This window comes from Maylandia zebra, linkage group LG3 (assembly GCF_041146795.1).
Source record: "Maylandia zebra isolate NMK-2024a linkage group LG3, Mzebra_GT3a, whole genome shotgun sequence".
In the NCBI taxonomy this organism is placed as follows: Eukaryota; Metazoa; Chordata; class Actinopteri; order Cichliformes; family Cichlidae; genus Maylandia; species Maylandia zebra.
The window spans coordinates 5,617,703-5,632,020 of NC_135169.1; the positions used below are offsets into that span (position 1 = coordinate 5,617,703).

General features: G+C 42.4%; 1 protein-coding gene across 1 annotated transcript; it reads right to left on the minus strand.

The window, feature by feature from the left end:
- Positions 1 to 206: 206 nt before the first annotated feature.
- Positions 207 to 11,490, minus strand: LOC101468077 (scavenger receptor cysteine-rich type 1 protein M130). Its single transcript, XM_024800023.2, has 8 exons — positions 11,438 to 11,490; positions 10,270 to 10,302; positions 9,884 to 10,174; positions 5,840 to 6,163; positions 5,484 to 5,762; positions 2,710 to 3,033; positions 2,336 to 2,635; positions 207 to 450 (listed from the first exon to the last, which is right to left on the minus strand). Exons 1-8 carry the CDS (start codon positions 11,487 to 11,489, stop codon positions 425 to 427), a joined length of 1,629 nt encoding a protein of 542 aa, XP_024655791.2. The 5' UTR covers position 11,490; the 3' UTR covers positions 207 to 424.
- Between the last annotated feature and the right edge of the window lie 2,828 nt (positions 11,491 to 14,318).

Here is a 14,318-nt window from a genome sequence, read left to right on the forward strand (position 1 = left end):
ATTCTCCTTTAGCTTTGCAACTGCTAAATTTCTTTAATAAATACCCTTCAAATAAAGTCTACATTAAATTATGTCCGCAACAAAAACAGCAGAGCGCACCACTGGATTATTTAGAGGAAACTCATCACCTGTGCTCATATTTGATATGTCTAGTAGGAAACAGAGAGCAGGGAGATTAGACAAACTTCACAGACTTACAGACACACTGATAGGTTTAGTATTTTAATGCTGTCAGTAAGAAAACTGCAGAATCATTACAGTTGAAGGCTGTTTAAAGGGAAAAAACTCAAATCTGAACTGATGGTTCCTCATTTGTCAGATGAAAATGTGTCTGACTGTGACATTAGCTCACTGGACTGCCTCTTCTGCTCCCTGAGAACCTCCCTCTTCAGCCAGCCATCCTTCAGCAGCACCAACACCGAGGTTACAGTCCACCAGGCCCCTGTTCTCCTAGAGAGACATGAGAGACATGACAGCACAGAGATCCATCTTTAGCAACAAAAACAACAACAAAAACAATAATAACAATAATAATGATGATGAAACGTATTTATAAAGCGCATTTCAAGATACCCAAGGACACTTTACAATAGGAGAAAACACATAATAGAAACATGACAAAATGAAGAACAATAAAACAAAGCACAAGATAGAATTAACAAAAAGTGGGTTTACAGTGAATATGCAGATATGAACAGATGGGTGTTGAGTTGAGGTATAAACTGGGGGAGAGAACCAATGTTTCTTATATCTGGGGTTAGAGAGTTCCACAGCCTGGGAGCAGAGCAGCTGAAAGCTCTGGTTCACATGGTGGTGAGGTGGAAAGAAGGCACAGAAATATAGAAGAAGAGGATAGAAGTGAGCAAGCAGAAAAGCTAGTGCTAATGAGTTTATCAGACTCTCAGATACTTATGTAGGAATTTCGACCTACTGTTCTTTACAGAATTGTTTGAGTGTACTGAGGTTTGTTGGTTTCTTTATGCCAACACAACATTTCAGTTAACTTGAGGTCTGGACTTAAATGACATCATGGATCACAGTGATTCTTACTTCTTACTTAGAAGTACATGTAAAAGTAAAAGTACTCAGTTACAATAAGGGTCTGAAATGCTCATCTGTCCAATTTAATCAGATTCAATAGAATTTTATTCATACAGCGGTAAATCAACAAACTCTAACATATTCAGTGAGCTGTAATGACACTTGGAGCAGCAGAATACAGCAGGTTACCCAGTCTGAACAAAAGATGGAACTCCAGAAAAGGAAAGTCACCCTAAAAGGGAAACAGAGATATGAGGAGAGCAGCAGGTGGTGAACAGACACTGAAAGCTAACTGATGAAACGGCTGGCCTTTAAAGTACACAAGGAGCTAATCAGAGAAGAAAACACTGAGGAGGGAAGGCCATCACTAAGGCAGGAGAGGATAAAGGCGGAGCTCATAGAATAATAAGCTGTCTGTAGTGCTGGGAGCTAGATCAGTCCCAGTAATGTGACGTATATTTAAAGGATCTAGCTAAGATGCAAAAACAGAAGCTATTATCAAAAAGCATGTTTGCTGGACTCAAGTCTGTCTGCTTCACCCACCTCTAGCTATACAATTGATGATGTCACAGATTGACATTGTGGAGGACTATAAATACCTTGGAGTACACATTGACAATAAACTGGACTGGGCTAAAAACACCACAGCACTTTACAGGAAGGGCCAGAGTCGTCTCTATTTTTTGAGGCGACTGAGGTCCTTCAACATCTGCCAGAAAATGCTGAGGATTTTCTATGAGTCTGTTGTGGCCAGTGCGATCCTCTATGCTGTTGCATGCTGGGGGAGCAGGCTGAGGGTCGCAGATGCCAACAGACTTAATAAACTGATCCGTAAGGCCAGCAATGTTGTGGGGATGGAGCTGGACTCCCTCAAGGTGGTGTCGGAGAGGCGGATGCTGTCCAAGATAAAGACAATGTTGGATAACACCTCCCACCCACTCCATGACATGTTGGTCAGTCACAGGAGCTCGTTCAGTGAGAGACTGAGATTACCGAAAAGCACCACTGAACGACACAGGAAATCATTCCTGCCTGTGGCCATCTCCCTGTACAACGCATCCACTTAACACACTGTTTGCTGCTACAACTACACATGTTTCTTTTCCAAATATTTATTTATAAGTGACTTATGTATGTATGTATGTATATATATGTATATATTGTACTATTCTTAGTTAGCGTATTGTCTGTCTTGTCTTAATGTTGGTTTAAAATGGAGCACTGTAACAAAAAATTATTTCCCCCAGGGATCAATAAAGTATTCTGATTCTGATTCTGATTCTGATTGGCTTACCTGAACAGGTGAGCTCCATGACTGAACCAGTAGTAAATGATTCACTGGTGATGGTTGGTGACTGTAAACACCCCATCATAGAAAAATAAGAAGGTTCACAGAAAAATCTGAGAAGCCACATAGGTGTGTTTGAGAGCTCTCTCTTTTTTACAGAAACATCTGAGCCACAGTCCAGATGTTTGCAAAAAGCAGCTGGTTCCCTCAGGGTCCTGGCCATTGTATACACTGGTCTCCACTCTCCCAGTTTCATTTCCAGTGTACCTGCACAGCGACTGGCTCCTCCCACTAACCTGATAGGCTCTGGACAGAAAGCAGAGAGTCAGTAAAAAATGAAATGAGTTTGAAGCAAATCGAAGCTGCAGCTGCTCTTCTACCTGAGCAGGTGAGTCCAACAGCTTTGCCTGGTGAGCAGCTGCTTCTAGTAGAGTTTGAGCTCCTACAGTCCAGGAGAGTAGACTCATGGCCTTCACACTGGAACTCTTTGCTCCACACTGGAGCCCCCATGTCTCCATGGAGTGCCCCCTGGAGGGCTGAGGGAGGCCCGCAGCCAAGCTCCCTACAGACCACCTCTGCATCCTGCTGGTCAAAATGATCTTCACACACGGAGGTCCAGCTCTGCTTGGACTGGTTAGACTGGTTGTAGTTGACCTCCAGTCTGCCTGAACACAGACTGGTCCCATTCAGCAGCCTCACAGAGTCTGAAGAGATCAGAGGAGATCAAATAGAGAGAGATCAGAGACAGCAGACACGAGAAGAAGAGGTCAGCAAACAACTTTTCACTGATTCAAACTTTCAGGTGTGAAAATCAGAGTTCGTCCAGTAAATCCAAACCAAACAGACCCAAAGACAACAGAAAAACAGCTTTAGAAGAAACAAAATATACAACTGAACAATGACAAATGTGCACAAATATGAAAAAGAACCTAAAGACTGAAGAAAAATTCCAGCTAAGAGATACCATCTAACAGGTCTTTTACTTGACTCAAGTCTTTGGGTGCTTTTCAAACCAGGGAGGGGTGGCCAGAGATGTATAAAAATGTGTGTGTGTGTGTGTGTGTGTGTGTGTGTGTGTGTGTGTGTGTGTGTGTGTGTGTGTGTGTTTTGACTGCAAGATAAAGAGAAAACTATAAAAACCTTTGTAATTAAAACCTTTGTGATCAAATTACGCCACATATTAAAATGTTATAATAATGTAATATTATAATGTTTCATATTTATCACATTTATTCATTTCACGTAGGAAACAAATTCTATTTTAAATCTGATACTTGCTGAAAATGCTGAAAACGTCACTGTGAATGTAAACATTAAGAATAAAAAAACCCTCCAACTTATTTTGAGTGCTTTTGATGAAACTAAGGTAGGTAGTTGGTAGTTTGTGACATCTAATAGTGTTAGAGGACTTACTGAACAACCATTTTTGATTTGACAACATTGAGTTAAAAGTTTACTCTCTTTTTTTTAAAGTGCTCAAACAAATGGTTGATTATTCATTTCATGGTGCTAATGCTAATGTTAGCCTTAATGTTATTAAAATGTATTATGTTTCGCCAAATCAACCCACTGGGCCTGCTTTGTTCATCCATTACTGTTAATAAATGACATTAAGTGTTATCAGAGGAGTTAACAGTAGTAAATTTAGTAAAAGATCAAGATTAAACATGTAGACATCATAATTATAACAGCTGGTAAATCAATGTTACAAAGTTGCCAAAATTATAGTTTTATGTTTTACATTTTTAGATGGATGCTAAACAATTCTGTTGCTTAAAACAGCAGGTTCCTCTGGCTGGTTCATGAACCAGAAGCCACAATGGTCAAACTTCTCACCCAATCTCTAACGGAGAGGCCAGCCACCCTTCTGAACGAAGCTCATTTCTGCTTGTATCCGCGATCTCGTTCTTTTGGTCACTACCCACAGCTCGTGACCATAGGTGAGGGTAGGGACATTTCTTAACTTTCTGAAAGTGCATTTTGCACGTTTTTGCAAGTTCATCTACAGCTGTTATTACTCCTGTGCACTAGTGCATGGACTGATGTATAAATGTCTGGAAAAAATTTTTTAAAGATTGCTGAATTCTAGGGTATGTTTTTAAGCATTTCCTTCCAGTTATGTATGTGCAGTTTCCTGTGTTTGCTGCAGACTGAGCAACGTTTTGTTGGCAGGTTTTAATGTCTGTCTTTTGGCCAAAGTTCTAATTGCCAGATTCGGATCCACACTTCCTTTCCTGATTCTCATTATGAGTTTTTCATATTTTACTTATTAAGTCATAGAAACTATGTGATACTGTCCAACAGAATAATAGAACAGGATTGCAGAGCTTCAGAAGTCGCCTTAGAATCTTTTGGTTCAAAATAGTTTAATTAATGTCCCTGGATATTAAATAATCCAGGGACTGTTGTCAGTATTTTCAATGCTGCGCTGCAAACAATAACTGTTAATTATTGTTTCAGCAAACTTCAATTGTATCTTCAATCTAACAATATATTTTGGTCCTTAAACACTTATTTCAAAGTAAGTGTGGTGTTAACAAACTCCATCACCTGCACACAGTCTGTGCTCATATGTACAGGTATTTATCACAGCACTTTCTAAAACACTTCCACATCGGATACACCTTTTTCTTCATCTGCTCCGGGCACATTTATGGAAATGGAAGATCCTTTGTGATTGTTGAAAGGAAACAATTTCCATGTCAAAGAAGAAAAGAGGACATGAGGAAGGCCCAACAGTGTCTCCACTTCCTGAGAATCCTCAAAAAGATGGACCTGCTGATCGTCTTCTACAGCTACTCCATTGAAAGTGTGCTGACAACTGCATCTGTGTGTGGTTCTCCAGCAGCACCATGGCACAAAAAAAGCACTTCAGAGGGTCAAAAATCATTGGACACCCCCCCCCCCCCCCCCCAACATATACTAATTCTATTTATCATGCACTTAATCTAATGTCTCTTTAATTATTACATTAAGATAGTGTGTTGTTGTCCTGTTGTGCTGTGTGTAGTGCCAACATGGCACCCGTTTTCACTGTACTATAGGTAAAACTGTGCAATGACAATAAAAAGTTAACTCTCATAAGTCAGCATGATGAAAAACACACTGTCTACTCTACCTCCTCATGTAACAAATGATGAAGTGATGTGGTTACCTGAGCATGTCAGATCCACAGTGGAGGAAGAGTTTACTGGTATTACAAACTCCCTCAGAGGAAATCTACTCCTAACAAAGTCATGTTGTATCCTCCACACAGGTCTGTCTGAGGACTTCCTGTGTTCTATAGCAAGAGCAGAGCCACAGTCCAGCTGTTTACAGGCAACTGCTGCTTCCCTCAGGGCCCAGTTATCTCCATCCACTGGTCTCCACTCTCCCAGTTTCATTTCCAGTGTACCTGCACAGCGACTGGCTCCTCCCACTAACCTGATAGGCTCTGAACAGAAAGCAGAGAGTCATCAGTAAAAAATGAAGTGAGTTTGAAGCAAATCGAAGCTGCTGCTGTTCTTCTACCTGAGCAGGTGAGTCCAACAGCTTTGCCTGGTGAGCAGCTGCTTCTAGTAGAGTTTGAGCTCCTACAGTCCAGGAGAGTAGACTCGTGGCCTTCACACTGGAACTCTTTGCTCCACACTGGAGCCCCCATGTCTCCATGGAGTGCCCCCTGGAGGATTGAGGGAGGCCCGCAGCCAAGCTCCCTACAGACCACCTCTGCATCCTGCTGGTCAAAATGATCTTCACACACGGAGGTCCAGCTCTGCTTGGACTGATTAGACTGGTTGTAGTTGACCTCCAGTCTGCCTGAACACAGACTGGTCCCATTCAGCAGCCTCACAGAGTCTGAAGAGATCAGAGGAGATCAAATAGAGAGAGATCAGAGACAGCAGACACGAGAAGAAGAGGTCAGCAAACAACTTTTCACTGATTCAAAGTCTACGCAGCACAACCCCAACATCATTTCATCATTAACATCAGAACACACACATGTTACTGACACACACAGTTCACACTGATATGTGTCATCAAATGCAGACAAACTCCCGTTTGTCCCGTTTGGTTCTTTTGCCATCAGAATTATTGTCTAAAGGCAAAGAAAGATGCCCAACCGATTTACTTTATCAAATTGACCATCCCAGCCTTGCCGTAATGGTCTATTTGATTCACCTTTTATTGTTTATTTTATTTATTTATTTTTTTTTCACTTGCTAGATACGGGACAGACTTGAATGAGGAAAAGAAAAGGGAGAAAGGAAGAGGGGGAAAAACAGCTGAGAAGAGGGATGGGGGATAAAGGGCAAAAAAACCAAAAACCAACTAAATAAGCAGACAAAAAAAAATACATCTATCGATCACCTGGATCACCTGTTGAGAAAGAATAAAGAAAACAAGCAGAAGAGAACAAGAGTAATAGAATAACCAACATCACGATGATATATGGGAATATGACAGTAAATACTAAATATTAAACATTATTGTGCAGCACATAACATCGACAGCGCACAGTGTGCTTTGAGGTAGGAGCCAAAAAGGGTGTAGTTTGTGTGTGTGATCACCCGTGTGTACACCTGTGAGCATGGACGCGCTTGTTTTTTTAAAAGGTTCCTTCATGTAACGATCTGCTAGAGGGTGTGGGGGGGCCACAGCCCCGTCCTCCAGGGCATGAAGCAGGTATGGAGGAGATCAAAACTCCAGACATCCAGAGGCCCCCAGAACACAAGAGACCAAGGAAGACCAACAGAGGGGCAGCTGCGCCACTGTCCCAGTAAGAGCTGAGGAGAGTCCCAGATGAGGGCTCACTCAGCAGCCGCGGAGCAGAAGCCAGGGGGAGTTGCAGTGACGCGCCCGTGAGCTCCGCCGGCAGCCAGCTGTGCCTGAGTGACCGAGCCCCAGGCCGAGAGGCCGGGGGCACCCCACCTCCGAAGTGGCCCAAGCGAGCCCCAGGCTCCAGGCCCCGACATGCCGCCACCAAGGAGTGAGCCGGTGTGTACCTGGACGCCAATCCCCGGACACAAAGAACCACCAACGCACCGACGTCTGAGGGCGTCTGCCACCGGTAGGGGAAGTGGTGGGGGGAGATAGGCCTCCAAACCTTGGAGGGCCTGAGATGTCCCCAGAGAGGTGGCGTCTGATACCCAACCTGACATATAGACACAGACATACAGGCACACACAGATACAAACATCCATTCCCACCCTCATGCTCTCATATGCACTTACTCCACACTCAACCAATGTGGAGACAGACATAGAGACACTGTACACACAATCACACTCCCCAAGCGTACTCTACCAACCGGGTCTAGGTACCCTTGCCCCTGGAGGGGGGAACTGCACCCAGACCCAGGTGGTGTTACCCTTTTCCCTGCGGTGGGGAGAGGCAGACCGCCCCGACTCCACAGCAGCAGGGAGGCCCCACACTCCAGACCCCAGTCGGACGGCCAACTCCTCCTCCTGGTCCCCCGCTCCAGCAGGTTGCAGAGAACGGGGGTGAGAGAAGACTCCAAGCCTCCCTCTGCCCACTCATATGTAGTGTTGATGCATGTGTGTTTTAAGGTGCATTTAAAACCCAGGAGGGCATGGAGCTACCTGCCAGAGAGCAGCAGGTAAGCGCATGGTCCCTCCTGATAGCCCTCAATGTCTACTTGTATTTAAAATTGAGAGGTGAGCAACGACGCCAGGGGTGAGGTGTACACCCCGATGGTCTTTTTGGAGTCCGTGTAGCGTGCCCACCCCATGCAGACGAACTCCAAGACATTCACTGAGCTTTAATGACACTCGGAGCAGCAGAATACAGCAGGTTACCCAGTCTGAACAAAAGATGGAACTCCAGAAAGGGAAACTCACCTCGACAAGGAAACACAGAGGTATGAGGAGAGCAGAAAGTAGGGACAACGCACTGAAAGCTAACTAAGTAAATGACTGGCCTTTCCTGTCTTAAGGCCCTTATATTATCAGAACTCTCCAAAAGAGCACTTGCATCCAGACTAGGGCATACTTGTGGCCTTTTCACTCACCATGTGTTTTACACCCCTGTAAAAGACCACGGCAGACCCGGGTGCAAATTCATGCTTTGCAGCATACTTTATTGACTCACACGGTTGCTGTTCACAATGCTCACAGAGCTGCAGCTCTCCCGCTGCCCGCTCAACATTATCACAACAACAACGCCAACCACAGGACCCAGTACAATATTTAATTTGGCGGGGCATGATTGCGGATGCCGTGCAGGTGGGTCCGCCTCTTCTGCACGTCACCGCAGGCCACGCCCCGCCACAACCCCATCTGCGTGTAATTATGAGACACCCCAAAAGGTTCATTCTGTTCATCTAGACCAGAGGTGTCGAACTCCAGGCCTCGAGGGCCAGTGTCCTGCAGGTTTTAGATATGACCCTGGGTCAACAGACGTGAATCAAATGATTAGTTCATTACCAGGCTCCTGGAGAACTTCAAGACATGTTGAGGTGGTAATTTAGCCATTTCAATCAGCAGTGTTGGATCAAGCACACATCTAAAACCTGCAGGACACCGGCACTCCAGGCATGGAGTTCAACACTTTCAGTGGAAGAAACATTTTGTCACTCATCGAACTGACTTCAATCTCAGCTGATGGATGAAGGCACTTGAGATTACATACCTGGATGGTTAAGCATGCATCAAGACATAATTATGAGATACTACTGTTCTATCAGAGGTTCTTCTTGTTAACAGGGAGTTTCTCCTTCCCTCTCTCACCAAGCACTTGCTCAGTTGATTGTCAGATCTTTTGGATTTTCTCTGTATTATTGTAAGGTCTTTACCTACAATATAAAGTGCCTTGAGGTATTTGGTGCTAAATAACTGAAACTAAATTGAAGGGGATTTAAATACACAAGCAGCTAATAAGAGAAAAAAAAACATTGGGCAGGAAAGACCATCACTAAAGCACGAAAGGTTAGCAATAGATGGAGCTCGGAGAATAATAGTTGTCTGTAGTGCTCAGAGCAAAGTCAGCCATGATTTTATGCATGATATGAATGTAAATTCAGTTTAACTCAGGGAGGTGCAGCCATCTACTGCAACCAGGTGGAGGTGAAGGTAGGGAGACAGGGCCGTAGACACGCTGTGGAAGAGAGCCAGAGATTAACATGAACAGACAAACAGGGTTTGTAGCTTTTCAACTATTTTTTACCAGGTTGTGTTATTGTCTGCAAGAAGCGCTGTGGAGTGTATTCAAAGGACCTGTATGAAGTGAGCTTGTTTCTTACTCACAGCTCTAATTACATGATGAAAATCCAGTCCAATATTATTTATAAAGCACTTTAAAATACACAGGACCAAAGTGCTGTACAGAAAGTAAGTTAAAAAACAACAGAATGCAGAACAGAAAGAAGCAAAAATACATAAAAACTCAAAACAATCATGCACAAACATGAAAAGAAACTAAAGAGTTAAGTCAAGCCAAGATGCAGAAACAGGAGTAGTTATCAAACAGGACCTTTGCTGTCTGCTTCACCAACCTCTATTAATCATTAGATGATGTCACAGACTGGTGACATCATCTAATATCACCAGTCTGGCTTACCTGAACAGGTGAGCTCCAGAACCGAAGAAGCGTTCCACGACATTACACATCTTGGCAGATCATAATCAGGTCGACATTCAGCTATGAGTAGCCACAAAGATTGGTATGACACCTGTCTCTTTCGTAAAGAAACAGCAGAGCCACAGTTTAGATCTCGACAGAAAGCAGCTGCTGCCTCCATTTCAAAGTAGTCCACTACATCTCCACTAGTAGCTCGTCTCCATTCTCCCTGATGCTTCAGCTCCAGTGTGCCTGCACAGCGACTGGCTCCTCCCACCAACCTCATAAACTCTGAACAGAAAGCAGAGAGTTTCAGTAAGGAGGGGAAATTCCTCGTGGAATTTTCTAGTGAGTTTGATTTTGGTACTATTTTTTTTCCTGTTTACCTGTTGAATCGTGTTTTACTTCAGCCTGGAGTCCTGAGCAGAAAATGAGAGAAGAACCATCGTTTTGTGTTTTTTTTTCTCTTGGCTGTGTCACCTGCCTCATGTGCAAATCTCAAAGCCTCTTAACTTTGTCTCAAAACCTCTTGGAAAAGTACAATAATATGAATATGACTCCCTATGAACAAGCACATGATGACAGTGGGGATGAAAAACTCCCTCTTGGTAGGAAGAAACCTCTGTTGAATAGATAGTATGAAGAGAAAGCTTAATGGGACTCCCATTAAGTACTGTTAAATGAAAGCACATGGGACTAAAGAAAAACATAACTAGTGGTAGCAGTCTGTAAAGTCTTTTTTATAGACTTTTTTGAATAGAGATTTAGTAATAAGACAATCAGTGACTCAAACAGTTATTGATCGCCCCTGTGTTTGCACAGTGGCATCAAAGCAGAATGTTCTCATCCCCTGATACGTTATGTGCAGCAGGGCACCAGTTAAAGTGTCATTTTGCAGCGACAATGCATCAGTCAGGGGGGATTTCTTGCATCAGATCAGGAAACCTCCCCGTTTGAAAATCTAAATTTTGAATGACAGCAACAGGTAAACGTAACTCAGGAATGTCAGTGAAGCAGCTTCAGGATTTTTAAAATTCTCCAGAAAGACAAAACAGGAATACAATGACCTGTTTAACCCTTTCAAAGGCACAAACTCTTCTAGTTTAAAGACTGTGGAATGCATACTAATTGTATTACTAGATGTGGTAAACCGTTTGTAGGGTTTGGTACTGCAGTTGCACTTTCATTGGTATTTTATTGTTCTTTCAAATCACTTACTTACGACCCCAAAGTGACACAACAGTCAGCTCGGGGTCGTAAGTAAGTGATTTTTGGGTCGTATTCTTATTGGTTCCTGTTACATAAACCCACAAACTAAAGTAATTCTGCAGAAAGATGAAAACTGTGGCTCTTAAATGATTGCAGCAGAATAGTTAATAAAGTTTTAAAACATGTGAGGCTGCAGGTCAAAGTGACCGTAAACAGATTAAAAACTGACTTTTTGTTTTTTGACGTCTGAACGAAGCTGTTGAAGTGTCACAGTGCAGTTTTTTCTTTCCTTCACTGATCCTTTTATATGATACATGTGTGTGTCGTGTGATGTTAGTGTCCTACCTGAGCTCCACAGCAGCAGCAGCATCAGCAGCAGCAGGGGATTAATGTCCATGTTGACGTCTCTCTGCTCTGATCATCACATGTACTTTGCCTTTATACCTGCCACAGGAGGAGGCGGAGCTTCACGCCTCTCTGACTGTTTTCGATTAATCGGTGTCATCTCACAGACTCTCGGGCACACATTGACCTTTTCCTGTCAGCCATGTTTCCGGTGTGAGCAGTGGGTCAGACAGTTTTTATACTGGTGTCCACTCTCAGACCAGTTCACTCCCAGTTTGTCTCTGAATACAGGAGTCTGCTGCTGTGACTAGACTGCAGGCCAGAAGCTGCATATCTGGACTGATCTGACTGGTGTTGGAATTAAGTAATTTGCAGTGCCTTAATAATGGTATGCTTTTTTTTAATTAATAAGTGTTATAAAGTCAGATACTTTAGTATTAAGTGGACACAGCCCTGAAAAATAAAGGCATGAGACCATGTGTCCTTGGGGAGTAGAAAGCTGCAGACTCTCGCTCATGTTTGCCTGGGAAAATGTAGATAAGAGGGACCATCTCTAGTGGAAAGTTACTGAGACACTGTTGTTTAGACTGGAATGAGAGCTTCTGTAATAAAACTGTTGGGGGCGCACTACCATTTTGAGATCTGCGGCAGCGTGTCATGCAGGATGCACCTCCCTTCTAGAAGTAATAAAGTGTTAAATGGAGCAGTGTTTTGTCTTCCATCAGATGCCTCTGATGAATCAAAAGAACTCGGTGTACTGTTGATATTTACACTGGGAGGGGGAAAAGACCACCTATTGATCGATTCACAAATCTGCTGATGAAGCTATATGCGAGGGGTCAAAGGTTATAAAAGGCTTGTTTATTACAAACACACTACTATTAATTCTTTAAAAAAAAAAAAAAAAAACCCAATACAATAAGTTTACATACCCCTTCAAAATGCCTGGTTTTTGTAATGTTAAAAATCATTCAAAGCTTTTAATGTTTGCTGTAACTTATTAACTTCTATTACAAAACAAATCTTTTAGGGGGAGAATATTTCTTCAAAAGCACGCCATGCAGAAGAGATGCCTTTGTGATCTGATAGATTTTGAGTGTTTTGCAAGGAAGAGTGGGCAAATATTGCCCTGTCAAGATGTGCTGTGCTGACCACAACTCAAGAAGACTGAATGCTGTGATTAAATCAAAAACTGTGTGAACAAAGTATTAGTTTAAAGCTGTGTGCACTCACGCAACCCGCTTAGCCTACCTTTTTTAATTTTTTATGTTTTTACCCTTATGGTTTGTTTTTTAATTGACTGTACATGTTATAACTTACATTAACGGTGGGACAAGTTCTTTTTTATTCCTTGTATGTTGACTTTGACAAATGTAAATGTAAATGTACGTACAAATGTGTTGAAAAAGCCATAACAGCAGATTTAAATTATCACTTTGAGCAGTTTTTGCTTCTCATTTGCAAAGTTTGATAAATATGTGCTGGGGCACTTAACTACAAAATGTTGAAAACGTATTGGATTTGCATTTGGCGTGCTTTGATACATTACGTGTTTCTATTTTGGGAAACATACGGCAAAAAACCTTGCTATACAAAGTTTGTGTTGAATGAAAAATAAAATAAAATGTCGAATGAAAATATTGGGTAGTTTTGTCCACGATGAGCAGGTTAGTCTGCAGTAATGTGCTGAATTAAAGTCTTTGACTGGTGCACAGCGGCTGTGCTTTCATACTCAGTGTGAAGTTACATTGAGTGTACTGGAAATAAATTTGCATTTAAGGTGATGATGCTTAGATTTATTCAAAGAATTTCCACTTTGTGCCAACTGTCAGTGGCACTTTATGACCACTACAGTTTTGTTCTGTAAACCATAGCGTTTCAATAAGTGGACAGTCTTTTCAAGTTGCACTGCAGCTAGTCTCCCAGCAGATTCAGAATGTAGAAAACTCTCCTTGATGGTTCAATTATAAAAGGAACTAAGTCCAAATGAAATCTGCTCTTGTTTCGTAACACACTTCATCTCATCTTCCACGATGCTGAAATATTCACAATTTTTTACATTCATAATGGACCATTTCTGCCAAACAACCAGAACCTGATTCTGAAATAGAAGGAAAATCTTATCAGATGGATCACCTCCACCTGTTCCTCCAATCTCCCTGGCACTGGCCCACCTCCCCTGCAGCTGAGCCATTGACCACACCTCCGCAGCAATATGCTAACATTATTTGATTATTGCATTAATATAGAACAAGGTTAAGTTAGCTTTGCACAACAGCTGGTAGAAACGTCCTCCAAAGACTTACGTTTTATTCAGAGCACCTTTCAGAGCCTGTATTTTTATGGCTGATGTATTGAGGGCAAATGTCATCTGAGGTTAACTCAGTAAATTCCCGGCATGGTGATAACAGAGGTTGCTTCACAGCAGTCATGGTCTTAACTATTCATGCTCGCGCGCGCATGCACGCACACACACACACAAAATTTAGCTGCGATCATGCAGATAAGAGCAGCATGGCAATTGTTTACTACTCAAACATGTAGAAGTCGGTCATGGAAAATTAGTATTGATTTTTAAATAACTGGACTTAAATAACAATTATTAATAGGAATTATAGTGGAGTATATTGCCTAATAAGTGTCTACATTTTCTGCTGCTTTTGTGGACTCTGAAATATTGAACTCCAGCTGTGAAAGCGTTGAGGACCTTTTGCACATCCTTCATTTAACCTGTACTGATATTTTGGACTATCGCTCCACTCAGGACTGTGCACGATAAGCTATTATCATAGCCATGGTTGAATAAACATACGCGCACCCTTAAACGTGATTGTAAAGAGGAGATGGAAATGAATTTATTTTATTTTCGGTTGCTACAAAC

Bases quoted from the DNA above. Each gene is read 5' to 3' on its own strand.
- LOC101468077 (XM_024800023.2), bottom strand. From the start codon at position 11,489: ATGGACATTAATCCCCTGCTGCTGCTGATGCTGCTGCTGCTGTGGAGC. The intron at 5,763-5,839 runs GTAGAAGAACAG...CTTTCTGTTCAG, and splicing joins TGTTGGACTCACCTGCTCAG to AGCCTATCAGGTTAGTGGGA. The intron at 2,636-2,709 runs GTAGAAGAGCAG...CTTTCTGTCCAG, and splicing joins TGTTGGACTCACCTGCTCAG to AGCCTATCAGGTTAGTGGGA.